Here is a 27,916-nt window from a genome sequence, read left to right on the forward strand (position 1 = left end):
GGAGAAGTCCTGTTTACTGGCATAAACACACCCTTCAGAACCCTTAAGTCTCCCTGGTTACAGCTCTTCCTCCACAAACACCATGTGTGCTGTAAACAGTTAGTAGGATGTACTGAATCTCTCACAGATCAACAGCTGTTACTTACCATCTGAATAATATACTGTAATAATACAATGATGGGTAGGTGCCTGACAGTGCGCTGGCTTTGTTTCAAATCTGCCCAGACATGTAATGTAACAAAGCAGTGCTTTGCCTGTATAATAATTGAAGACAGTTTTTTGGCTCAGTCATAATGCAAATGAGTTCAAGGACAAGTGTATACCAGACACCTATTCTGAAGTAGTCCATCAGAACCAATCATTCCCATAGGCACTAAATAAAACACAAGACATCCACACTCTGGCTGGAGCAGTAACCAGAGAGGAAAACCTGCCTTAAAAAAAGCCATAGACATTCTACATATCACTCATTTGTGCCTAACCACAACCTCCCTGACTCTGAGTTTGTGCTGGTCTTGTTTTTATGACCACTTCATTGAACCGTCACCTCTGCAGAACTGCCACTGTTAACACAGCTGAGGTGCATTAGGCTTTTGTTGTTCTTCCTTTTTTTTTTTATACCTGGCTCCAGGCCTTGTGCTGCAGTCCCAATGTTTTCCTTCCTCTTCACTTCAGTGACAGACCTCAAGTGGCACCTTGTTGCATCTCTAATGTGTTTAATTGTCTCAGATGTTAATGTTCATTCTAAAGCTTTGACATTTGAAATGGCATTGATTTGATAATGTGATGTCTCCAGAGCAATGTAAAAGATCCAAAATAACTGTGTTGGAAACCAGAACTAAACTAAAGAAACCTCAATCATCCATTCTTCAGTCAGTACTGTACCAAAATTAAATGATTTTATGTTCCTGTGGAATCTTGGTGCCCCTAGATCTTCCACATGTTTTTGATTTGGTTTAGTGTGAAGTTAAAAGTAAGAATAATTAAGCAAGGCACTTAATAGTCATGCATCTGACACCCATAAGCCACTTGTGTGACTTTAGTTGCACTCTTTACACATTCAGTAAAGTCACAAGCTCACTTTGATTTTAAGTGTCCACTAGATATTGTAGCAGATGAAGTGTTGAGACTGCTTCACCCCCAGAAGTTAGGGGAGCCATCTGGGATGCTTAACTGCCTCCTGGCTTAGACTCTTACCAGAGCTACACTAAAACTCTGCCTCTTCGTTGTCATGTTCCGTATCACCTTGGTGACCTTCTGTTCAATTATACAGCTGACCCGAGTTTGATGACATAACCTCTTCAGATTGGGGTGCGTTTGCCCTGTGGGGCGGCCTGTTGCCTGTCAGGCCATGTCAGCTTTGCATGTTAAGCAGACACTTCCCAGATCTGTCCCAGTGGGCTCAGTACTGCTGAAAGGCAAATCTCTCGCTTCCATCAGACTTTACTTTTTCTTTCACTCTCTGTACCTACTGTCAATTTCTCATTTTAATGTACTGCTGTGTCTTTTTTTTTTTTTTTTAACTCATTCTTAGCCTTATAATTAGCTACTCATTGGACTTTTAGCAAAGACTGATAGCATAAAAGCAGACTATTGTTTGTGGTCTTTATACTAAGTTAAAATTAAAAATTGTTATGTATTATGTAAATGTAATCTTTCATTGGAACGTGTAAAGTATAAGGTTATAAATGTTCATTTTTATTCTGATTGCATTATTATTATTATTATTATTATTATTATTATTATTATTATTATTATTATTATTATTATTATTATTATTATCACCTGCTAGGTTAAACCCTTTTATCCTTTTTAATCCTAACCTTGATCTTAACAAGGGACTCCACTTAGAATTCTTTATAATTGTCCATATTTTCCTGTCTGTATCAAACTATTGAAGTTAATACTAATTCAAAATGTAAAAAAAAATTGTGAGATGTTTTCTTCAATCACATGTCATATGTGGAGCATTTTATGAATGGACAAATCGACACTTGTTTCTTAAAATAATATTTTTAATATTACTTATTATCATAAAGATATATTTACACACTTTACAGAAATAGAAAATAAAAACACAAAGCTACGCATGAAAAGGAAAAAAAAGAAAAGAAAAGAAAATAAGTACTCCAAGAGCTAAAGCTTATCTTTTATAAATTAGAACCCAAAAGCTCAAATATGTACACAGTATTTCAACCATTTCTGATACACTTTATTTATTTATTAAATTGTTTTTTGCCCAGTTTAACATCAAAACAGAGACAGAGACTGTACATTTGGCCTGGTGAGTTCTATGAGCACACACCTTGAACAGGAAAGATGAGGATTTAATACCTTGTTCTTACTGTGTTTTCCAGATGGCCTAGTAATACTGTTGATAAGGCTGTGGAATATGCAGGTATCCTCTGAATATATATATATATATATATATATATATATATATATATATATATATATATATATATATATATATATATATATATATATATATAAAACATTGGTGTGCTGAACAAACTGGCCATGTATGAAAAGATATATTCACATGGAGCTTGCTTTAGTCTGGGTGTGAAGTTTCATTAGAAGCTATGGGAGAAATTAAGTTATTCTCAGCCCCTCACCCATGGGATTTCAAAATGTAGTTATCCTGTTGATTGCTCAGCTAGTGGACATGTGTGAATATGGGGGCTTGGATTTCAGCTATTTGATCCCTAAGATTCTACATTGCACATGCGCAGTGGTGCATTTATCAAAAGCAAGCAATCAAATGTGTTGCTTGTCGGTCATTCTCTTTTGCCTCACTCGGTCAAGTGTGAGACAGCTGCTAGGAGAGTGGAAAAAATGCATTTATGACACTAAGGCAAAAGAATTCAGTACTGCCTGCAGTCTTTGAGGTTTCCTTCTGTCCATTAGAAACTCAAGTCTTAGAGACGAGAGTGTCTGCATTTCACTTGCCACAATTCTCTTCATAAACAATCATTCACTCGACTCCTTGCCTTCCTACACGTGTCATGACAGGCAAACGCACAATTCTATAGCAAACATGATCTGAGCCTAAACAGCATCGCTTTAAACAAACCAGTGAAACATGCTTTGAAATGCATAGGAATATTACTCAAGCATTGTAAGTCAACAGTGGAGTGCATCTGGGTGAAACACATGAGGAACTGGGCAGAGGTTGCTATTAAGTGAACTGAAAGGACAATTCTCCAACATTTAAGTATTGGTTTGGATTCTGGTTGCGTTTGTTTCACTTTTCACCACATGATTCATTAGCCTGATAGGTGGTTCAGGCTGCACCAGGCAGGAGAGAAAGGTGTGAAAGCTCTCATGTGTCCACAACTCGTTGTGTGGTACAGTAATTGTAATTTTTTTTTTTTTTAAATATGACCACACACGCACATACAGAAAATACAGCTTTCCACACTGTATTCAAAAGTAAGCTTTGGACAACCAGCTAGACAAGAATCGGTCAATAAAATTGTCACAATACACTGGAAAATCATTACATGCCAAGAGAAAGTGTGTTCAGGATATATTTTTTCCAGCAGCATAATGGAATTGCAAAAGTGCAGCCTTGCATGCCCATAATGAGAGGTGCTGGAGCAAAGCTGCTAGGGGTCCCTTCTATACCAGGCTTTGAATGTTGATGATGGGTTTGTCTTTGGACGTGTGATCCGACAGATAGCCATCACTAGCAGGTTGTGTTATTTTGGTGTTATGGGGGTATTTTTATTTCTATATTGTCTTTTTTTTTTACAGATACAAGACTTTTGTCAAGGATTGTGCTGAAACACTGCTTTACTTCACTCTGTAAATGGGGTCACTCAGCTGGTGCAGATGTTCTAGATACATTCATGAAGAACAATGTGGATGTGGAAATTCTCCTGTACCTCTGTTAGGAGCAGGAATAAGTGATTCAAACTTTCTTTGCTTTCATCCCAGTTACAGTATAACAACAGGTCTGGGGTAACTTGCTCGACTACTCGGATATTCTGCCCAGCTAATGTGTGACACATTCATGAAACATCTCTGTCTACATACTGTATCTGCCTGAGAATGTATGAACTAATAATAGCAAGACTAGAAATATTTGCATTTCCCTAGAATCCTATCCATTTTTCTTCAAGGTGAGCTATGTGGGGGTGATGGTGGGGGGTGGGGTGGATTTGTACTTCTGTGGTTCTTAGGCACGCTCTCAGTGAGAGTTGTTCCTGCGGCAAGGCGTCGATGGTGGAGGATTTTTTTTTTCTTTAACTTCCATATAGAGAAATGGCTTATTGAAGGGTGGGGGAGGGAATTAGCTGCTGATTTAAGAAAACACCAGCCGTGCTATTTGAGCAACACAATTATGTATATGGGTAACAGTCTTGTAAAAAGCCTCATGTCTCTGAATAATAGTTGCAGAACATTTCAGGGCCTGATGCTAATGGAACAACGTCTGCTCTGTGGGTTATCTCAGATTATAGAGCGTTACATGGTTATGATAAGCCCACAGAAGAAGAGGGTATGTGTGGTCACGGTTTAAGCCAATTTGTCAATGAGCTCTGACTCCAAGGGCCTCGGACTCCGACTAGCCCATCTGAAATAGATTAGCAATGGGAATCAATGACCACAGCAATCAAAGCAATGGCCACCTGTGCTGAAGAGGCTCAGACTAAAAGGCAACTGCTCCCAAACAGGGAGAATGATAATGGCTTACAAAAACTGGATCTGAATACAAAGTTATAACAGTGGATATACAGACAGGGAGAAAGATATATGTTGTACTCTGTACTGAACAGTGCATGTGTAATTATGTTTGTATGTGTGTTTTTAAAGAAATGCACAAAATCCAGTACAGGCTTCTCTCACAGCACCCTGAGAAAAAAAATAATCGAAAACCAAAAGACAGAATCAAAAATTAAAAAAAGGTAATAAGTTCCACTATGGTGTAAAATAAAGGCATATTATTGTGTCAATCAAATATCTCTGTCCAAGGGGGCAATTCAGCCTTTAGCACAGCAGTCAGAGAAGAGAGCACTACTGGTTGGTATGAAAAACAGACTAGTACTGCATTTTCAAGAAGTGTCTGCTTTGAAAGATTTTTGGTCTGATTTGTTTAAACTATGTTTTTATGCTACCATTGTTTTTATCCGTTGGATTTCAGAACAAATACGGTGTTATACATACATATGCTTAGTTGTTTCAAGACTTAAATAAGAGGTAATGTTCATTTGTCTCTTCATTTTTTTTTTTCATTCTCATGGCAGCATCGCATTATAGATTGACTATTTGGCACTTTATTAAAAGGAGAGGTGGTTTGCTGAGCAGGGCAGCTCGCCCCAGCCAGTTAACAGTCATGTATGTCTGCTGTGGCGAGGTGAAGTATGGAGGGAGGAGGTAAGACAGGACGAATGGTTTGTAGAGTAATGCAGTCCTATAAGGAGACACTGTGGCTTAAACCTTGTGATGTTATGTGTCTATATGGTAATGCATAATCTGCTTTGGATAGCAAAACCTTTAAGAGCAATAATCCTTTGTCTAAGTACAAAACTGATGAAATGCAATCAATCCATATACCATAGATATTTGTTTGTTTGTTTACTTGACACCTGATGATGGTCTTTTAATGCAAAGCAACAAAATTCAGAGGTAATTATATAATCAGCAGTGGTAGCTAAATAAAATCTACTTAAAAAAGAAACAAAAACATGTAATAGCTACTTTGATCAGACATAAGGTAAACAGAAATGGAGCATTGTTACCTTTGTCAAAAGATGGAAGTGGATAAAAGTGATGAAGTTCTCAATAGTGCCTTTAACTTTACATCCCTGTCACTTTCTTCCCATATGATATTTGTTCACACAAGAATTTGCCACAACACAGCACTGGAACAAAGGGCATCTTTTACACAGCAGAGAATGGGGTAGCACACCTCCAAGAAAAAAACTGACACTTGTGCATGAAGATTGTTTTGGACCAGGCTTCTCAGTGCTCACACATCATGCAAAGTGTGGCAATGAAAGGGCTTTAGAAAGCTAATGAGGAAAAACACTGGAGTAGAGAGAGAGCGAGAGAGAGAGAGAGAGAGAGAGAGAGAGAGAGACAGAGAGAGACAGAGAGAGACAGAGAGAGAGAGAGATATCGACAGACAGAGATAGAATCTGATCGCTCGGGCTCTATATCCCCCTCCCACCCCATTTCTGGCCCACAATTCTTCATAGAGCTGAGGGTGAGTGGCTTGTCCTGGTATTTTGTGGACAGAAGAAGAGTTTCTTGAAGAACCAGCAGGTGCTATGGACATCACTCTTCAGGCTGGGCTGGAAAAACCCCTTGTTACAGGGCCCTCCCTAAGACCAAGGAAGAGCATTGAAATCAGAACCAAAGGGGTGGGTGCTCGAAGCAATGCCTGCAAGAGAAAGAAACAAAAAACTTTTTACACTGGTGGTTATTATACATATGTTTTCCACTAAGTTCTAGAGTAATTTAAATTACATAGGCACTGCAGGCAGAAGTCCAGTCAGTAATGATATTGTTCAGTTCAGCTTATGTATATCATCAGAGTAGTTCCAGCCTCGCACATTCTGCCTGTGGGTCATTGAGCGTCTGATAGATTTTCAGCACTTTTCAAGGCTTCAAGCTTCAGGATTTTAAAGGTTGCGATTTGCCCTTTACGCTTCCGTGCTCCAGATTTCACAGAACAAAATTTTAAACATCATGAGCACAAAAAAAAACCTAGCCAGTGGTTTAAAAAGTTCACTGAATCATTCTATGTCTAAAGCAGCAGTGCACAATGAGAAAATCTTTTGTGTTTGTCTGTTCGTCAGATTGTGTCTCTATGTGAATGTTCTTGGTGACATTTATTGAAAAAAATACTGGACCCTAGTGAATAGTAAATGTGTGCTTTACGAGAGTGTCTTTTGCTTTACTGGGCATCCAAAAACAGCCTTTGTTTCTACAAATGGCATTTACCTGGATAAAGAAAGGTTTAGCTTCTTGCAGAACATTACATCATACTGTAACATGCTGGAGCTGTGCGTCAGTGTAAATCAAGGTTATCTTTTTATCTTTTTTTTTTAAAAAATGCTTGTTGCCATCTGATTGCAAAGATAGATTTGTACAACAACAACAGCCACCATTGACTGATACAAGGCAGTATCTCCAACATCTTTTGATAAATCTGAGAAAACAGATATAAATCTCACTGTTTTTTGTTTGTGAATCATCACTGAGTCATTTTGTTTGTGACTTCACCTGGGTATTTTGCTCTGTTGTTTCTCTAACCAAACAGAGATGCCTGTAATCTCAAAAGCAAAGTAGGATATAAAGTGGCTCTTTATAAGGTTTTTTCTTTACCAGGTAGTATGATGACTAGCCTGACTTTCATTCTGTTCTCTATGTTTTTTAAGATCTTTAAGGAAAAGGTTTCCTGTTTCTTTCTTTAATATTATGGCATCTGGAGCTCATGAAGGGCTGTTGCTGATCATGCTGTGGTTCCATTATCACAACCTTCAAGTCCCATTATGACTACTAAGGTTATAACATCTTGTTCTCTGGCCCACGCATGCAGTGCTGTATAAAGCATGTAAAAACTAGAGAAACCCAAATGCTACTTAATGCCGGCTTTTGGTGTACAGTATCCTCATGAACAAAGGCTCATTATCAAAGTCCTTGATTCACTAGAGTTTGTGTCTAAAAACATGTAAACTTAATAACAATCAAAGAAAACAATGCAAGCTGAACAGTGTACAGTACACTAACAGTGTACATCACTACACTACAGTACACTAACAGTGTACATCATGCACAATAATACATTAAGTTTGTTTTGCATGTTTCTCTTTAGGGCATTTCTATATAAGTACACAGACATACAGCAAAGTCTGTGCAAACAGATTTCAATTAAAAAGCACATTAAATATCACTCCCATCAGGTTTCTGATTAATTGAATTTGCTGTGATGTGCAGTATAATAAGTAATGGAGGAAGAATTTACAGTTTTATATATCCACTTTCTGTAGCAGTTTTCATACACAGGGTCATAGGAAGCCTCGAGCCTATCCCAGGCACTCGGGGCACAAGGTGTGCGACAGGGTGCCTTGCACTGCACACTACAGGCAATTTACATATGCCAATCAGCCTATACATGTCTTTGGACTCAGAGAACAAACTAGGGTACACAAAGGAAACTCCAAAGGCACACAAAGAAACATGCAAAGTCCAAACACGGGGCAGAGATGGGAATTGAGTCTTAAGCTGAAGGCAAATGTCTTAACCACTAAGCCATAGATAGATAGATAGATAGATAGATAGATAGATAGATAGATAGATAGATAGATAGATAGATAGATAGATAGATAGATAGATAGATAGATAGATAGATAGATAGATAGATAGATAGATAGATAGATAGATAGAATTCTATGTCTACAGCACAGTCTATGGTCTAAGTTGCTGTGGAAGCTAAGTTGCTGTGGGCTCTGATGGTCAGTGAAGAGTAGTGCAGTAGTAATACTGGTTATATTTAAACTTCCATAAATGTCAGAGTTAAGGTCAGCTGGCGGGCCAAGGGAAGAAGGTCATGAGATATTCTTCTTGTTCTATTTATTAATTACACACTTTTCAATCCCTCTGCCACGTATTAACAGTGTAGTTTGATTTAAGGACTATAAATTGTTGCTTGGAAGAGGATGGGTTCGCCTTTGAGTCTTATTGCTCTAAAGCTTTCTTCATCATGTCTAAGGGAATTTTTCATTTGGCATGCTTATTAGGGACCTTAATCTAAATCCATAATCAGATTTCTGTAAAGCAGTAAAATGTGCATTGTTAAAGAGTAGAAAAATGTAAATAAAATGCTCAAAAGGTTTTTTTTTTTCTTTTTTTCTTCACTTATTAAATCTAGCTTTTTGCTATTTCAAAATCTATGCCTTTGATCATCAGGAAATAAATTAACAAGAATGATGACAAAAGAAATTAGACATTAGAAATAGCTTTGTTTGACAGTTCTCTGTCTATCATCAAACCTAGAGGAGAGTTCATTTTTCTGGTCATGCTGAACCCAGTTTCAGATTTGGGTGAAGTGCAAGGCTGCTTTTCTCACCCATTGGACAATGTGACATGTTGTACATTAGCCAGATGCAGGTTAGAGGCTCAACACAGGGGTATCCCAGGTGGGGAAAATTTTTGATTTGCTATGTGATTAATTTTTTCCTATTTTCTAAATAATTAGTAGTCGAGCAACAATATAGTGCTACACTAGATGAATGACAAACTACCAATGGATTTCATTAGATTAGCATTTGTACGTTGAATGTCTGGTTTGAGAGTCCATAATTGTTCTAATGATGCCATTCACTGGCAGCTTGATTGGCATGCTAGTCTAACAAAATGAGCTGGCTCAGTCTACTATGTCTGTCAGGATATGCGTGAAAAGGCTGAACAGGATGAACTCTGAACTCATGGAAGGCATGAGAGGAGCCGAAGAAGAGGGTGAATGAAATAGAAGTCTTCATGTTGTTTAGGTTTGAAGTGCTGTTTTGGAGTGTGCATTGTGAATCACTGAGCCGTTGCCTTTAATGGAGCTACACAACTTCCTGCACATTCCCTCATTGTGCCACGCCAAAAATTCTGGGCTTCAAAAACAAGCATTGACTGACTAATTCGCCAAGGGAATGCCTCATTTTTAACTGGCCAGGAGAGGCATTGAACACTTAAAGGCATGTGTAGTCCCACAAGTACACGCTTCCATGCCATGGGCCTGCTCTTTGTGTTCACCTTTGTGGCGTCACTGCTGCTTTTTCCCCTCAGATCAGGCGAGAGAATGAATAGGGGATAGAAAATTCCCAGACGAAATCTGGCCAAAACAATAACAAACTATAATTCACTATAGACTGTAAAACTGTGGAGGATATAAGGGCATGGCTTTCTCTTCTTTTAGCTCTTTCATCTCTGTGCCTTTAAGAACAATTAACTATGCTATAAAGGGTTGACGCCTGCATCTGCTGAAAGGATTAATTGCATATGAGGTTAATTTATAGGAGGACTTGTGTTATGGGCTTGCCTTCTCCTGCAGGGGTATTACACCATGCAGAGATCTATTCTGCATTGTGTGTGTGTGTGTGTGTTTGTTGTTTCTTACATATTACATAGTTTTCCTTACATAGTTTCTTTAAAATTGTCCATAACATTTCTGTGCAACATGAATTATTTCTATTTATTGTATTGTTTCTTTTATATGTGTTCTTTTTCCCAATAAAAATATGACAAGCTCTGGCTCAGAAATTCTCTGGATCAGAAACATGACACTGACTGTATGAAGTAAGTGGTCTTAAAAGGCATGAATTTTAGAAAAACAAAAAGTGGGTTCAGGGGCAGTGTTGGTTTAAATGATTCACCAAATATCTGTGAAATAAGACTTTACTAACCTAAGTATATATTTGGTTACCGTCTTGTATTCTGTATGTACAGTACTGTAGAGATTCTCGAAGTAAATACATTTTTACTGATTAAACAATGAAATAAATAACAATGCATCAGATACTTTTTCTCTCTCCTCAGGTTACACATAATTTTCCCCTTGATTACATTGGTGTCTTTTAGAAATTTAAGTACTGCTTTTTTGTTGAATGTGCTTTACATTTCTTTCTTAGGTTAGGACTGTAATACCAAAAGGAAAGCCATGGAATTTGTTGTTATATTTCAAGTGTACTTTCATAAAAATCATAAAAATAATGTGTCAATTGTCTGTTTCTGTTTATTAGTTTAAAAAAAATGGTTTGCATTATAGGACTAACCTTAATCTAAAATGGCATGGGCCCCTTGTGGGACAGGCGGGGTCGAGGGCGCCTCCTCCTCCAGCCGGAGGGTCTTTGGTTCCGTCCAGCTCGGGCAGGGTTCTGACGCACAGGAGTCTTCATGCTTCCCACCTCCTCCAACTCCTTGCTATGCTCGGTGGAGGTCACTGGACCTGTGGGAACAGAGAAAGAACACTGTATACCTTACTGATGCATTTGGCATATATGCTAATTCTTCTAGCAAGGGCTCGGCAGGTCCTGATTATTGTTTCTCAGTCTGATAATTGCATACATTCTCTAAGAGTTTCACAGTGATTTCTGAATAATAGGCTTTTAGGGGTTAATAGCTTAACCACTGTAAAATGGTGCAGCAGTCACTAGTCTGGGATCACAGTCAGCGAGTGGCATTTAAACAGTACATCCTACATTCACTCTGTCTCACACAGAGAGTTCCAGACGTCTGAGTGCACAAGAGAAAACGCTTTGCTTTGGCTTTCTTTTTTAATTTAACACAAAGCTTTACATTACAAATGATCAGTAAAACCCTGATGTAAAAGTTAATCATTTATTTATGGTTTACAAAGTTTCTTAGTATTTTATATATCTTTTTGTCTCTAGCATTTCAGGTCAATTCTTCCAGACAGAAAAGGTAGAAAGGAATTGAACAGGAGGAATAGAGGTAGAAAAGGTATAGAAGTTAACCGAGTTATTGATAACTCGGTGGGTCTGATGTTGGACTACTTGTGGCTTGTGTGGTCAAATCCCACCACTGCCAAGCTGCTGATCCTGGGCCCTTGAGCAAGGCCCTTAACCCTCAAGTGCTCAGTTGTATAAATGAGATGCATTTAAGATGCTGTGGATAAAGGCACCTGCCAAATAATGTAACTATAACTAAGCCCTCACAGAAAATGCCACTTTTTATTTAAATTTAAAAGGCATAAAAATTGTGCAACATCTTGAATAATAAATCAGACTACAATGCAATGTCTTTGGACTGGGGGAAGGAAACCAGAGTACCTGGAGGAAACCCTAAATCACCCAGATTTTCAATGTGATCTCAGACTTTTGGCCACTACTGCGTATGTGTAACTTAATGTTCCTTCACTATTTTAGCCAGGTTTGTCTCCAACACATTTTGAAAGGTGTAGTACATTAAAAAAATCCATTGATTTCATAAATAGAGGCCAAAATGAATCCAAATGCTTTTTAAACACATCAAACCCTTATTTAGTGTTATTTTTCTCTGCATGGTGTCTATATCGAATGTCTCCTATGTAATAAAACTCTGGCATCTACTGTAGGCACCTTTAAATTAATACCGCCCAATTCATTTTCAAGCACATTTCCTGCCATGTGACACCAAGCTTGCACAATGCTTTACGATATGATATATTTTTGCATAATATGGAGTAAATTTTACTATAATGGTCAAATTAGTGGTGTGAGGGATTGTAGTATACTCATTAAAGATAGCATGTAGTTCATGTAAATTATGTTATAATAGTTCCAGAGCATCTTACCTATTTCTATACACTCATCACACACACACACACACACACACACACACACACACACACACACACACACACACACACACACACACACACACACACACACACACACACACCCCAACCTCTGTTCCTGTCTCTAGCACTTTTTAAAACACGCCTGTGTTCATTTAAATTGATATGGTAAAATTATTCCAAAAAATAAGATGTTCATTGACGCCTCACAAAAAAAAAAATTTTTTCCTTAAAGGATTCACGGTCTTTGCTTTTTAATGGGGCTTTACTTTGAATTCTTTCAGCTCTACTGTAGGTTTCTATGTAGAATCTTTCAAAGAGTGTCTGTTAAATATTTAAAGATTTTGATTAAATATTTACACCATTATGACTTTTTTCTAACAACTCAGAAGAAAGTAAAACAGCTCATAAGCAGCTCATATGCACAGATGTGTGAGTGAAGATTTGTATGTTTGAACATATAGCAAGTCTTGAATATACCCAGATGTTTCATATCATTACACAATAAGTGTAGTAGGATCTTTAAAGCCTGCTTTGCACACTTGTGTGTGTGGCTCTATAACCTTTCACCTTTCAAAGCAGTGCTGCAGGGTGTGGGGCGGTTTAGAGTATCTTCATCTGCCCTCTGATATCTGAGGTGTCTATCTCTCACCTGATTCTACTACTGATCTTGACTTTTTGCTAGAGTCCAGAAATGTCTTGTATTAGAAAACTACAAACCTGCATAGTTCATGGGGAAAATAGGGAGCAGATTTTGTGGTAATTCTAGCATTGAAACGAATTGAATCTAATATGAAACTCATAAAAACCTGTTTAATCATTGAATAGCCATTTGCTTCTCAGTGCTGATTCAGTGAACATATAATCCAGCATTTTTCAAGCAACTTATTTTACAACATATTTTAAGGAACAATGGTTGTAATCATTTATGGGTTTTGTGATTTAAAATTAATCTCTCTCTCTCTCTCAGTACAATTTTAATCTTTGTACATGTCCAAGCCTCAATTTTACTGCCAAAAACTCAATACGAAGACTCATCAGCTTTTTCTCTTTTTTTGGAATAGCTTCAGACAAACTAATATTTCAGAGCTTCCCATTAAGCTTTACTAACCATCATGAACAAGAATTTGTTTAATCAGGCTTGAAGGCTAACCAGGTCTTTATCGTGTTCCTAATTGAGAAGTTGACATTTCAGCTAATTAATAACCTTTTCTTACATTGGACAAGAATTTCTGTCAAGATTTTGGCTTCTTGAAAATATTAACAATGGCTGTCTTTCCCTCAATGGAATGCAATGAGTATTTCAGCATACTCTACAATCTAGGTTCAAGCTAATCATCTTTACCTGCTGTGTTACATGTTTACATGAGAACAGTCAACTAATTCATTCAAGGCATAGAAAAACTCCATTACCAACAAAATCCACCTTTCCCTCAGGCAGACTAATTCTGCATTTATCCTCTTATTATTGGACCAACAACAGAATTAATGAAGGAGGCTTATATATTCAGTCAATTCATGTCTATTTAATAAGTGGTGGGGGAAGGGAGAAGGTGAAGGGTTAAAATGTAAAAAGGATCCATGTGTAAGTGTGGTTAGACCTGACAGGAAGTTGTTTTTTCTTTTCTCACGAGGAACAGAAAAACACTCAGGGGGTCTTAACCATGATCTAACTGTTGGTACAATCCTTATTCAGTTCAATCCTGCCTGTCCCTGAAACATGACAGGAAGAATAACGCAAAACTGTCTCAAAGGGATGAGCACTCCAGATTGATGCAGAATGTCCCAGTTTGGCTCCAGAAGAGGTTGTAATTACATCTGAACAAGCTGAATACTGCATATCAACATAGTACAGCCACTCTTCTCCTCATGCTCAATCTGTCATAACCCTTCTTCATAATGAGACAATTTAAAGGTTTCCTGTCATCAAAAGCTGTGCGTCTTTGCCCGGCGTCTTGAGGAAGTATATCAGAGTTTGGGTCAAAAAAAAAAGCCATAATGAAAGCTTCTAAAAATAAAAGTCTCCGGCAGTCATCAGGACAACCTTTATGAATTAAATCTTAACACCCAGAGGAAACTCAATCAGACAGATGCACTAAATATTGAGGGGAAGTCTATTTTAAGCACATACAATCACTCTCATTGACTTTTTAACAGCTCTTGAATTTGTCTCAAACCACATGGCCCTTTATAGACCTCTGGTGGATGTGGCATCCTTTTGAGCTCCATCAAACCGATGGCAAAACGACAAGGACAATAACAGTGGATGTAGTATAACAGATAATGCCTACATATTTAGTCAGTTTTTTAACCCACTACTGATGCTAATTCATTGAATCTGAAAATCATTGTCCTTATATTATATCAAAAATTACACCCTTTGTCATGAGAAATTTGACAAATGCGTCAGGAATGTGGTTTGGTTTTATATAAATAAAAATGAAAGCTAACCCTGTTTAAAAGTTAAACATACTATTGCAAGGGTAAGACCATATCATCTTTTTACCCAACACTCTATAAGATTTAGTTTATTCCCACTAGAATCTGCTGCTTCACCCAATGCTTCATTATTCCCTTACTGTACTGTTGAAAGAAAAAAGGATAAATGAAAAAGAGAACTTTTTGGTGCCTTCTTTCAGCTCGACTGAAGATAGTAGTGCAGCAGTGACTATTCCCATTTCATTTTTGTGTGTATGTGACAGACTGCTCCATCCTGCAGAGTCATGATGAATAGCCAGAAGTGCTACTATTTCATTTTCTTCTCCCTGCCTCTGTGCACTCCATGGTTGCTATCCATTATGTTGGCTTTTTCACACGACTGCCTTGCTCCTGCTGGACATACTGAGGTTGATAGCCTGTCCCTCTATATCCACAGTCTGTCTCTCATGCAGACAACTTGTGCCTCTTCAAGCGCTTGTCTAGCAGAGGGAAAAAGAGCCACAGGGCATAGGGCAGTTATGAACAGTTGGCTGAGTTTGATGGGTGACTCACTGAAACCTTGTGTCTAGCTTAAATGTACAATATGCTGCAAATATAAGTGTGCTAAACCAATTAAAAAAATAAAAACCTGCAAAACAGGACGGACACACGATTGTTATTAAGGATGCATTAGAGACATGTTTTGGCCAGCGTATATATTCACAGAAAGGCCAGATGGATATAATCTGTTCGCCACTCACAGGAAGTGAGAGATTAGATCTATTTATGTGCAAAGCAGAACCAGGTGAGGAAAGCACAGCGTTTCTCTATTGGGAGATGTATTACATGTCTTTTCACTCCTCAAGCTTAACTCTGGTACTTACCCCATGCTGCCCATTCTTAGTCATCGGAAAGTAATAGAGATATGCCATGCTAGGTAATTAAATTGTCTCTGTTTAAAGGTTAAAATGGACTTATCAGACTTCCTTATTAAACTATTCAGTGATTTATTGTCTTTACCTTGCATGTTATACACTGAAACAGTAGCTGAATGGGACGTGCTTAGCCAAAAACTGTAGGAAAGTGTTATAAGAAAAATGGACAAAGATGGACAATAAATTGTTGCCTTCTGCTAGTTTCATAGGGAAATTTGAGTGTGTGAGTCATTTAAAAATAATAATAAGAAGAAGAAAATTAAGAAATGTATATAATATGTATCGCAACAATCCTATTATCATGACACACAGGCACTAGATGACACGGATAAGTCAAAAATATTGCAACAAATATACTGTGTCATATGCACACAAGTCTTTAAATTAATTCACAGAATAATATATAGTTAGATCATGAACACAGAAAGGCGTCTGCTTTCAAACTGACCAGCTTGGTTCCACTATTTCTTACAACTGGGCATTTAATGGAACTCCACAGCATTGTATGAAGTGAACTCTAACAGGATTATATATCAGAGCATGAGACCACTCTTTACACAGCATCTCTACCATTTTAACAGCTCGTAGCTGATACTCCTAGTCAATGCACAGCTAATCCTGTGAGCCACACTTGTCAGAAGCCTTTCGAACAATAATAAAAAATAAAAAAAACCACAAACTTTCACAGGAAGAGTGAAATGGCAAGAGACATTATGTTTTGTTTGTGCACTCCTAGCCATGTGTGTATGCTTTTTGATCTCATTCCAGATTTAATCACCAATTGCTGTTATAATAAGCTCCACTCTTCTGGGAAGGATTTCCACTAGATTTTAGAGTGTGGCGCTAGGGATTTACTCAATTAGCCACTAGAGTATTAGTAAGGTCAGGCACTGGTGCTGTGTGAGAAGGATTGAGGTGCAGTCTGATTTCCAGTTCATCCAAAGGTATTCAGTGGGGTTGAGGTCAGGGCTCTGTGCAAACCACTCAATGTCCACTCCATACTTGGCAATGTCTTCGTGCATGTCACTTTGTACATAGTGTTAATGTCATACTGGAACAGGATTGAACCCCTTAGTTCCAGTGAAGGGAAATTGTAATTCTACAGCATACAATGGCATCAATATACAAGTGCTTTCAACATCCAACTGTGTTAACACTTTGCGGAAGACTCACATATGGGTGTGAAGGGGCTGTCAAATGTCCACAAACTTTTGGCCATATAGTGTATATTTGCATGAATCTAGCTGTATTAATGATTTAATCAAATATTAATTTGCTGTCACGTTTTCAATCCAATGCTCCCAAAGTCTGATTGTGTCATAATACAGTATGTGAAGGTAACCTTAAGCACCTTAACCTTAAGTACCTTAAGCATTTCAAAGCATGTTACCAGCTTTGTGTACAAAACAGCCATAGACAAAGTATCCAGGTCTTGGGGTAGTGCCGAACAAATGTTACAACAAAAGAGTAGCACAAAGCCAGAGGTGAACAGATTGGTCAGGTAAAAAAACAGCCTTTGGATCATTGGACAATTGACATGTGTGTGTCTTGAATCACAACAGTAAAGAGTACAGTATGTGTGTAAGAGAGTGAGCACTGGGATGTAGATCTACATAGTTGTGTAACCATAGGAGTTGGTGTGTGATATCATAGCAGTGGTACCCAATGCTTTGAAGGTCCTTCATTCACTAAAATGAGAGCTGGAATGTGAGACATGAAAAAGAGTATAATAGAGTAAATCAATACTACAAGCCTAAAGACACACAAATGCAACTTTTTTTTAAATATATGAATCAAATCTTTATGAACACTGAATCAGATCCATTTAAATCTGATTCTAGTCAGAGTCTTATGGGGCCTGGGTTTACTGTAGCTACAGAATTAAGATGCATTTTTATTATTTTATTCATATTGTCAGATATGGGTCAATAACAAACTTTGATGTAAACCAAAAATCATTTCTGATCTGAGCAAAATTAATAAGACTTGTAAATGGTCATAGAGTGCTCCTGCTTGAGCTGTTTTATTTTCTTCACTAAACACAAATCTATGCCAAGTCCAATAATCTGTAGTCTGCCAAGCCATCCTCCACTTAGTCATAGTACAACAAAAAGCATTATATCCCTAATAAGACATGAGAATTAAGACAAAGCACTAGATTAGACACGGTATAAGCACTTGTTAATGTATAGCTTAATAAATGTACTGTTAGTTCACATGAAGTCCTTCAGTGAACTACTTGGCATATGGAAATGAAGGTAAAGAGCCACGGCCATCGCTTGAGCTGCATGTGAAATCAGCAGTGCCCCATTCTGAAGCCTTTTGAAGCCTGAGAGTCACAGCGCTGCTTATCACATGCCTACCAGTAGCACAGGGCCTTGGCAGAAACTGGTACCAATCTCTTGTCGACTTTCAGACCATGTTACCATGGCAGCCACTCTGAAAGGCGCTCAGTCAGGACCAAAAGGAGTGATATTGTGAACTGGAATTGAATCAAAGTCCCAGGTTTTACACGTTGCAAGTTTTTTTACTCTCAGTGCTTCATTAGCATCTGTTGTACAAGGTGGGTTAATGCAGTGCATGTGGTCCAGCACACTGCTGCTTGTGATTGTTTTAGAAGTATGCAACTGTTTGATATTCAGCATGTTGTGGCTGTAATAGTAGTGCACATGGGAGGAAATGAAGAACAGCTTTGTTTGGTGCTGCCCCACAGAGGAAAAAGGGAGTGCATAAAAACTTGCTCCCTTAGTCCCAGTATGCTGTCTTTCTTCTTGCTCACCCCTCAACCCACAAAGTTTGCTCCATTTTGGAGCCTATTACTGAGAAGAAAAGAGGCTGTACTCCACTTTTTAAAAAAATCAAACACGTACTTTGTCGTTCTTCGGCTCTCTGATCTCGTCTGACACATTCAGATGGCACGCAGCTTTGGAAACTACACATGACCCAAATTAGTGCACTGCTTTAATGATGAGGTGAGAAGTGGCCCAGTTCCAAGTGATCAGAGCACAGGTTCAAAGCGTCGAGGCTGCCTGCTGCCGGGAATGCTAATGAAGCTCAGCGAATGTGAGAGAAAGCCGAACAGTTGCTCCGGATTGACAGGGTTGAATCAGTGGCTAGAGGTTACTGCAGGTTGGGTCCTCTAATTCAATGAGCTGCTCACGCAAGTATATTAAGCAAGATTTCTCATGAATCAGCTTCAGGCAGTTTGCCATTTTAGAGAGGATTTGCTTTAAGGAGAGGTTTGGGGGAAGCTGAGATTTGGATATCCTTCTCAGCCATGGCAAGGAAAGTGCAGATTTAAATCTCTTGCATGGCAAAAAAAATGAAGCTGCTTCCTGCGTCCATGGCATTGATAAATTATGATGAATACCACGCACCTCTGATCACTGGATCCTAGTAATCATCAGGGCTGAACGTGTGTGTTGTGACTCTATAAGTGCTGGGGGGGTCAGCTGCTGTGCCACACTACAGGGTGACTTCGAGAAATGCCAGCACTGTACACATTTTGTGCTGAGAGGACATATTTTGATGCTGTGTTCTTTGATAATAAAAAAACACCTCTGTTAGTAGAGAATATTTCTAAAGTAATGAATAAAGGACAAGAAACCAACCCTTAACTAGCTAAGCAAGTGATTTAGTTTCAAATTACTGAGTCAGATTGAAATCTGGAAGTGTGCTGGTATCTTACTAGCTCCCAAATATTTGCTCTGGTTCTCACGCTGCATTTTCAGGTCATTGAGGTTGCAGCTGCAGTTCATTCTCTTGTTTTGTTTATCTGTGTTGCATATTAACCAATGTGTGTATACATGTGGTTAAATGAGAAGCAGTGCTTTTTGGTGCTTCTAGGAAACACTTAAATAGAAATGTTTATGGACTTGATTTAAGTCTTCTGTGCCACTTTAAAGAGCAAACTATTCACACTAAGGTAATGCGTGTTTTTACAGTATGAGAACAGTGATTGCTGCACTAGCGGTGATTTGCTGCAAGGATAACACCATCCCATATTTAAATCCTGCCAATAAAATGGAGTAATAAATAATAATGAAATAAATATACACATACCACCCAACAATATATTAAACACTATACGCTTAGTATGGTGAAGACTGAAGTACTTTCACTGCATATTATTTTTATTACATTATTTGAAAAGGCAGTGCATACCTATCATGTAGCATGAGTCTATAAATTGTGAGAATTCTCAGTGGACATGTAAAGTGTTTCCCAACTCTCAACCATTTCTTTGTGATCCACTTTCAGCTGTTCTCATTAAAGCATCTTAGCCCAAACAGCCTACGTATACAATAAACCATGGACTGGGCTCCGATATCATCTTGTATATCGTAGAGCCTGAGAAGACATAATGTCTAGTTCAAGTCAAAGCTATAGGTGGTAATAGTGGCAAGAAAAAACTCCCTGATACAATTTGACTAAGAAACCTTGAAGACTCAAAATCATAAGTAGATCATAATCACACATCATAGTGTGATCATAAACAAATACCTGCTATTACATTTACATTATTTAGCAGACACTCTTATCCAGAGTGACTTATATATTTTTTTTCTTGTTTCAGTTTATACACCTGAGCAATTGAGGGTTAAGGGCCTTGCTCAGGGGCCCTGCAGAGGCAACATGGTGGATCTTGGATTCGAACCAACGACCTTCCGATCAGTAGTCGAACACCTTAACCACTGAGCTCCCACATCCCACTATTACTCTACAATATGGACAAATGATCAGCTGTTCACTGGTGGAGACTTGAATGTAAAACTGTTCATGGAAATTACAGTCCTAGGCCATTATCATGATTTCTATGTGATACCATACAGAGTAATCTCATGTATCTTTAAATTGTCCACAAATTGTTGTGGTTAACCTTTTTCTGTCATATGATATCTGAAATGAAGTGACAAATATGTGATAACACCTAGAACAACGGTTTATTTTTATTACTCTGATTATATGGAGAGTGATATTGTGCTAACTTCATCTTGCAAAACTTTCTCACCACATGTTTTAGAAATTGAACGTGAAAGCAATTAAATCCTATTTAATCCTGATGCATCTTCACCGGCACAGCTCGCTGTTCATAAAAATGTCTTCTCCGTTCACATCTGATGCCATGAAACTAATGCTTTATATTCAAACAGGGATCTGTAAATCACTTTATTATTCAGTCAGGGTTGACAGGGCGAAGCGTTTGGAATGTCTGGCTTTAATTAACTGGTTAAGAGAATGAGGCCGGCTGCCGAGGTTTCAGGTGATCGACTATGCTCAATAGCAATGTTCCGGCCAACAAAATCTGTGTAAAACTAGTAAGGATTCTAATGAACAAAAACGATTCTTGTGCAAAGACATACAGATTAGCAGTGATGAGAGTGTGTTGATCTGGCTGAAGGAAGCAGGCTGGCTGGTTGTTGTAGCTCAGAAGCTGCCAATACATGAGGAGTGCCACTGTTGCCAGATGCTAGAGTGCAGAAACAGCATCGAGCAGCAATTTTAAGAATGCTACTAAACCATTTATGTTCCCTGCAGAAGTACACCTGCGATTGTGCGAGAACAAGCAAGACCACCAGCTGGGAAAGTTTTAAAGGCAGTTTAATATTTTAGTGCCTGTGTACACCTCCACATCAGAAAGGTCTCATTTGCTGTTGTGCAGTCTGGACTGCGTGCTAGCTTGAATATTTTATTCTCTTTTACCCTTTGAGTTTGTGGGTCAAGGTGAGCAGCTTCATACAACGGACATTGAGTTACATAACATCATCTACATTTCACCATGGCTCCTTGCAATCATTTTAAAGCTCATGTCTAAAGTGAGTTAAAAGCACAACATACGCTCAACGTAGAAGAAATTTATATAAAGCTACTGAATGTGTTTAATTTGAATGATCACACATGAATCACACGCTTAACAAACTGGTGTTTCTTCTTAACAGCTGACACTTGATATAGACTCAGTTAGAGATTTTTAGATTTTTTTTTTTGTTCCTGTTTTCAGTTCACAATCTAAAAACATTTTTGTTGCTAAATTTAATAAAATAATTTATGCGATCTTGCTGAAGAGATATATTTTGAACCTGTACAAGACTGAAACTTTTGGCTGTTGTTGTTTATTGGATTTGCACGCTGTTGATAGGGTCGGATTTGTTTGTTTGTTTTATTAAATAGGAAATGTTGACAATTGAGTGTTGCACGGAATAATGCTACACTATACAGTTAAATGTTTTGGACACCTGACCATCACACCTCTATAATATATTATATAACCTGTAATAACCTCCACTCCTTTAAGAAGGCTGTGTGGATTTGTGCTCATTCAGCCACAAGAGCAATAGACACTCATGTTGGGTGATGGGGTCTGGTGCTCAGTCAGTGTTCCAGTTCATCCCAAAGGTTTTCACTGGGCTTGAGGTCAGGGCTCTGTGCAAAATTCTCAAGGCCTTCCACTCCAACATTGGCAAACCATCTCGTACATCTCACATCTCACAGGGAAATTGTAATACTACAGCATATGGTACCATCCTATACAATACAATGTATTTGTATCCAGATGTCTACAAACCTTTGGCCGTATAGTGTACATAATGAACTGATTTGCACCAAGGACTCACAATGTATTTCAATATTTAAATATAGCTGTGATTTAAATCCCAGACTGCATAAGTACAGATGCCTGTGCCATCAAGCATTTCCTCAGAATATAGACAGGAGATATGCAGCACTCCCAGCTCATAAACGTAAGTCGCTGCCCTTGTTTGTGTGTGTTCTTATGAACTGAAACAAGTGTAAAAAAGGGGAAATGAAATAAAAACTACTGCTAAAGGGCACAATCCTGTAATAACTTCCCAGTGGTTACCCATCATTATCATGTTTTTGTGGGACATCTGGAAAGGTTTACAGTTTGTAAGTTTTCTATGTTTATCTTGGCCCTTGTAATCGTGATTGTTGACAGAAGAATCCTCTTTATATTAGGTAAACAGCCTGTAATTATGACTGAACATTTCACATCCTTCCTCTTGGTCAAGGTGCTCTAAACATGTAGAATTATTAATGAGTCCCGTTTTTGTTTCGCTGGTCTTTCTAAGCTACAGTTTCACTCTGAATGGTGCTAGAGGGTGTCTGATTCTGTCTAAGCCATACATTAAACTCTAAATTTCAGCTCATGGGAAATTGGTTCTCTGCACACAGACAGTTGTTTCAAATGACGTGAGTGATCTCTGTGCCTTCACCTGCTTTCACTAAGGTGACAAACTAGGCAGCTAAAATTACACATCTCAGGAGCTTTGTGTGTGTGTGTGTGTGTGTGTGTGTGTGTGTGTGTGTGTGTGTGTGTGTGTGTGTGTGTGTGTGTGTGTGTGTGTTTGCACGTGCACAGGCACACTTCAACCTGTTGTTTTCCTCCCCACTGTCTCCACTGTAAGTGTTACGGGGATAGGTCCTTTTCCTTCTGCAACTAAAGGATGAAACCCTGATATCTGAGGCAATATAAGGTGCCATCTTTACATGCCAGGTTTAAGAATCATGAGACTGGAAGGCAGATCATTTTCAGAATGAATTATGAATGGCTCACTGCAGAGAGGGCTTGGCTGTTTGTGAGGAAAGCCGGTTGCAAGGCGAGCTGAACAGATTCAGGTACGCACTGATGAGATTTGCAAGGTCCCACGGCGTTCTGCCTCTAAACCAACGAAAGTGTAATCGCCTGTTGCACTGTGACTTCTACTGCTCGTCCCCGCCCTCTTTCAGCCTCTGCCTACAGATAACCCCTTTCACAGACACACACAATTGGTCTGTGAGTCTCTTTATCTCGGCACTGAAATAGCTCGCAATTTCCAGCAAACTAGCAGCGAACTGGAGAAAGTGTGCGTCTGGAGATGAAAGGCTTCACATGCACTGCCTACACACTCAGACACTTGCAACACCTTCCCGCGACAGCACACATCCCAGACTCGCAGCAGGTCTCTTCCTTTTGCTCTTGCTCTCTCTATCACTCTTTACCTCTTTCTCTCCCAATCACTGTTGGCTGATCCTCTAATGCTGTCTGAGAGAGGCTAATGCTGCTAATACTGCCTGGGAACAAGCGCTGGCCTGAGTCTGGGCATTACGGAGCTGAAGCATGGAGCAGCCTCAGCCCAAGCTCCACACACACACACACACACACACACACACACACACACACACACACACACACACACACACACACACACACAGAAGAAGGGTGTGAAAAATGATAGTGAATGTAATTCAGGCTAATTGCTTCCCATTTACTCATGCAGAGACAAAAATAGCAAGATCTTCATAATGAAGGCGTGCAGGTTGCCAGTTGTGGCTGATAGACACTAGCCTGGACACGCACACACACAAACATACACACACACACACACACACACACACACTCCTCCTCCTGATACATCACACATGCTTCCCAGCATTTGTTAATTGATTGGTGTCAGTATTTGGAGAAATGCAGAGATCTACTGAAGGGTCACTGTTGTTGTTTTTAACACCAGACTGCGACCTGCATCACATCTGCAAGCCGGTCGCCGGTCAGCTGACACAAGCTTCCAGTCACAGCTAAGACATGAGTGACCTAGCACTGGGAATAAAGCTTTACTTCCAAATGTGTAGTGTAATAATGCTGTTACTACACATTAATTACACCTCATGAAACCAGAGAATCATACACTCTTTTGTGGGATTAAATTGAAGCTCTGTATAGTCTTTCATTTATACAATGATCAGTATAAGAGAGAGAGAGAGAGAGAGAGAGAGAGAGAGAGAGAGAGAGAGAGAGAGAGAGAGAGAGAGAGAGAGAGAGAGAGAGAGAGAGAACCAAAATTCACAATGAAAGGTCTTTTGATTTTGGAAATACAATGATCCACACTATACACCTGACTGACTGTGAATTTTAATACTCATAGCGTATTGGCTGTTTTTAAAGAAATCAGTCAGGCTGAATAAATTATACAACCAGCTTCCCTATTTAACACAGCAAGAAATATGAGGAACACAGTAATAATCATATGTGTTATATTTTGTGAGACCCAGCAACACAGACCTCCAAGCTAGCCTAGCAATACATGACACACACAGGAATAATCATGAATATATTACCCAATCATTCCATCCTAACAAATTCTGCCTTCCTTCTGTCAAAGCTCTGACAGCTATCTGGTCATGAAGCAAAAGAAGAAGAAAAAAGACCAAGACCAAAAGAATAGACAACAACATGCAAACCTCTGCAGTGCAGTACAGTGTACAGCCCAGGTGCTGTTTCTCCTCCTCTCACCAGCCACAGAAAGCTAACTATGCTGGGTAACTGATCAACTACAGCTGCCTCTAGTCGAGCTGAAAGCTAACAGCTTATAGACAGAGCAAGAGAGTGAGAGAGAGAAAATAGACGAGCATAGGGAGGCTCCAGGCAACAGCCTGCATGCTCCCTGACTTACCAGCACAGGCTGAACACAGCAGAGAAAGCAGCAGCACAATCACCAGCGTCAGGATCTTCACATTCATTTCTGCTCTCCCCTCCGTCTCTCCTCTAGTCGTGAGCTGATATACTGTAGTGGTGTGTGTGTATGTGTGTATGTGTGTGTGAATGTGTAAGTGTGTGTAGAAGGGAGGTAGAGGGAGGGTGAGCTCGACAGAGAGAAAGGGAGAGATACTGTTTGCTCCTGCGCGTGTGGCTCTGTGTGTGTCTGTGTGTGCTGTTTGTGTGTGCGTGCGTGTGTGAATGGGCTGTGTGAATGTGTTTGTATATCAGCGCCACTCTAAGACAGAGGGCAGGTCTCGGTTGGAGCTCTCCCACAGAGATGTGCACGGTTTCTTTTTTCCTCCTCCTCCTAGAACAGGAGAGCTGCAGTGTGCATCAAGTTCAGTAGAGCTGTGAAGGCAGTTGGCTTGTGGCAGGTTTGTGTATGGTGGATGTTTGCTTATAGTGGCTTCCCGTGATCATGTGTCTTATATAACTGACTCCGGGGGTCACAGAAAAAAGAGGGCCTCCCCCACTTAGACCCCTCCACCTCCACCCCTCATGTCAGCCCTCCCACCAAAAAACAGGGGAAGAGGGGGTGGATGAGGAAGATGGTTCACAGAGGTTTATGGTAATAACCCAACAGATGCTCTTGTTTCAAACTCTAGGCATGCCAGAAAAGCTGTGTACATCTCCGCATAATGAACCTGTAGATCAGGCAATGACAGAAAATCTCCGTTCTTTAGATAGATACATCTGACATTTTATTGTTTTTCTGTTTGTTTGTTTGTTTGGTTGGTTGGTTCTGCCACTGTACAACTTTTTCACCATTTAGAGTCCAGCTCTATAAATTTCTCACAATATAATTAACAGTGCAGATACTGTAAATCACCAAGACTTAGCTGAGAAGACAGAAATTCAGTGTAATTGCTAACAAAATTCTATAAGGTCTACACATAAACACAGAACACATGCACTAATCCTGAGCACAGCCCTTTTAGGATTTGTCTTTAATCCTAATGTAAAACCTAAGTCAGGAAGAATACAAATGAAATATAGACATTAATACAAATCATACCAAATGTGTATTTATAATATTTACAATATTTATTATTAAATACATCACAATGTACTTTGACTGTATGAATACATCTGAGTATAGTACTATTATCCTAAAGGTTGGGTAATGACTGTCAATATTTTAGGATTTATTTCACTTTACCATCATTAACATCTATTTATACATGACTCGGTTGGCTGTCAGGGTGCTCCATTATTTTCTGATGCACTAAGGATTAGTACATGCATAAATTTCTCATAATGGATGCATTACTTAATTAATTATTAATCTATGCATATTTGTAGACCGTAGTGTGCAACAGTGATTTCCATTTTTAAAAATGAGAGGAACGCTAACCACAGAGAATGAAGTTAGTGAAGCACTTAAAAAAACAGTTAATTTCTTGCTGAATGGACAGAAAGCCATGATGGATGGATTGCATTTGTCATGTAAGACACAAAGCTTCCCCCAGTAAGGATGTTCCTGAAAGTCATTTTACTCAATCAAACCTTCAGTTCAGAGTCCATACTCCTGCTCCCTCTACACACTGTGCAGGCATTGTATAGCGAGTCACCTGCCCCAGGGCAAACATGTCCCTAACACCCTCTTCAGTCTTACCAACACAAGCACCTTCCATTTTTAAATGTCCCACTTCAAACACTCACTTCTCATGAGGTAATCTTTTCACCCTGCAAGTGGCTAAAGCTCAGTTTAAAGGTACTTATCCTTTCTAGGCCCTTTTTTTAGATAGTCAGATAGTTCACTCATATACACTGACCAGGTACTGTCCCTGACTGTCATCCATGCTGCTTTACATCATCACAAATATGCATGGCATCTAGCATGTGTAGATGAAATCTGCCTTAGTTCTTTGTGATGCAGGAGATAATGTTGCTTGACACCATGGTTATACCCTACTGTGTACAGGAAGTGTTAAGTGACATTGCACAGCTATTAAAGTTTCACTGTTCTTTTGCTCTAGGTAGAAAAATGTTACCTGAAAATAAATAGCAGCATGACATTATCACATTTAAACAGTGTGTGCCATAATGGAGTTCTTTTAGGAAATGTTTGCTGTGGTTCAAATGTGAGTCTGATTGTTTTCGGCACCTCCAACAGCTTTGGTCACTTGATTCTGTTGCATTTACATTCATTTTATGTTGTCACGAGCACGTATAGAGAACACAGTGTGATTCACTATATACTTTGTTTGAATTATTTTTGGTCTAGCATGCACATTAAGGCCTGTCACTATCTCTGTGTCCCACTGCTCATGCAACACGTGTGTTGTGTTTGTTTTGTATATCGTTGTTGGATAAAATAGATGTGCAGGTTACTTTAAGTCTTGTGCGGCACTGAGTACAAGTCTTGGAAGCATGGTGCAGTCCTAGTGCAACCAAACTCACACAGGTAATCTTGTGTGCTGTACTCTGATGCATTTTCAGGTCCACAAGCCATATTACTAAACTTTTCATACAAAGTATATTCTGTTTTGGTCTAAACTGCCAGTTTTACATCCCCCTTCTACTGAACAGCATCAAATTTCAGCTTGTAAGTCATGACTGTTTGGATATTCCAGTACACTGCCAGTGTTGTAATGCAGCCAGCTTCCTCTGGTTTCAGACATTACAGTCACATATTCAGCCGGATATATATATATCAGTCAATTTATTCCAGTTCATTAGACTTTTTCAATGAGTTTGATCTCATTTTATTGGATCTGAGCAGATATGTTT

At 39.0% G+C, this 27,916-nt stretch overlaps 1 protein-coding gene across 1 annotated transcript; it reads right to left on the minus strand.

Annotated features, from left to right (window-relative positions):
- Nucleotides 1-2,142: 2,142 nt before the first annotated feature.
- apln (apelin) lies at nucleotides 2,143-25,592 on the minus strand. Its single transcript, XM_027135677.2, has 3 exons — nucleotides 25,098-25,592; nucleotides 10,773-10,945; nucleotides 2,143-6,388 (listed from the first exon to the last, which is right to left on the minus strand). Exons 1-2 carry the CDS (start codon nucleotides 25,162-25,164, stop codon nucleotides 10,779-10,781), a joined length of 234 nt encoding a protein of 77 aa, XP_026991478.1. The 5' UTR covers nucleotides 25,165-25,592; the 3' UTR covers nucleotides 2,143-6,388; nucleotides 10,773-10,778.
- Nucleotides 25,593-27,916: the final 2,324 nt, after the last annotated feature.

The sequence above is a fragment of the Tachysurus fulvidraco genome, chromosome 17 (genome assembly GCF_022655615.1).
Source record: "Tachysurus fulvidraco isolate hzauxx_2018 chromosome 17, HZAU_PFXX_2.0, whole genome shotgun sequence".
NCBI lineage: Eukaryota > Metazoa > Chordata > Actinopteri > Siluriformes > Bagridae > Tachysurus > Tachysurus fulvidraco.

What these genes read in the sequence shown, in the direction of transcription:
- apln (XM_027135677.2), bottom strand. Translation starts at nt 25,164, where the DNA reads ATGAATGTGAAGATCCTGACGCTGGTGATTGTGCTGCTGCTTTCTCTG. An exon ending in GCTGTGTTCAGCCTGTGCTG is followed by an intron (nt 10,946 to 25,097) that starts GTAAGTCAGGGA and finishes CTGTTCCCACAG; the next exon opens with GTCCAGTGACCTCCACCGAG.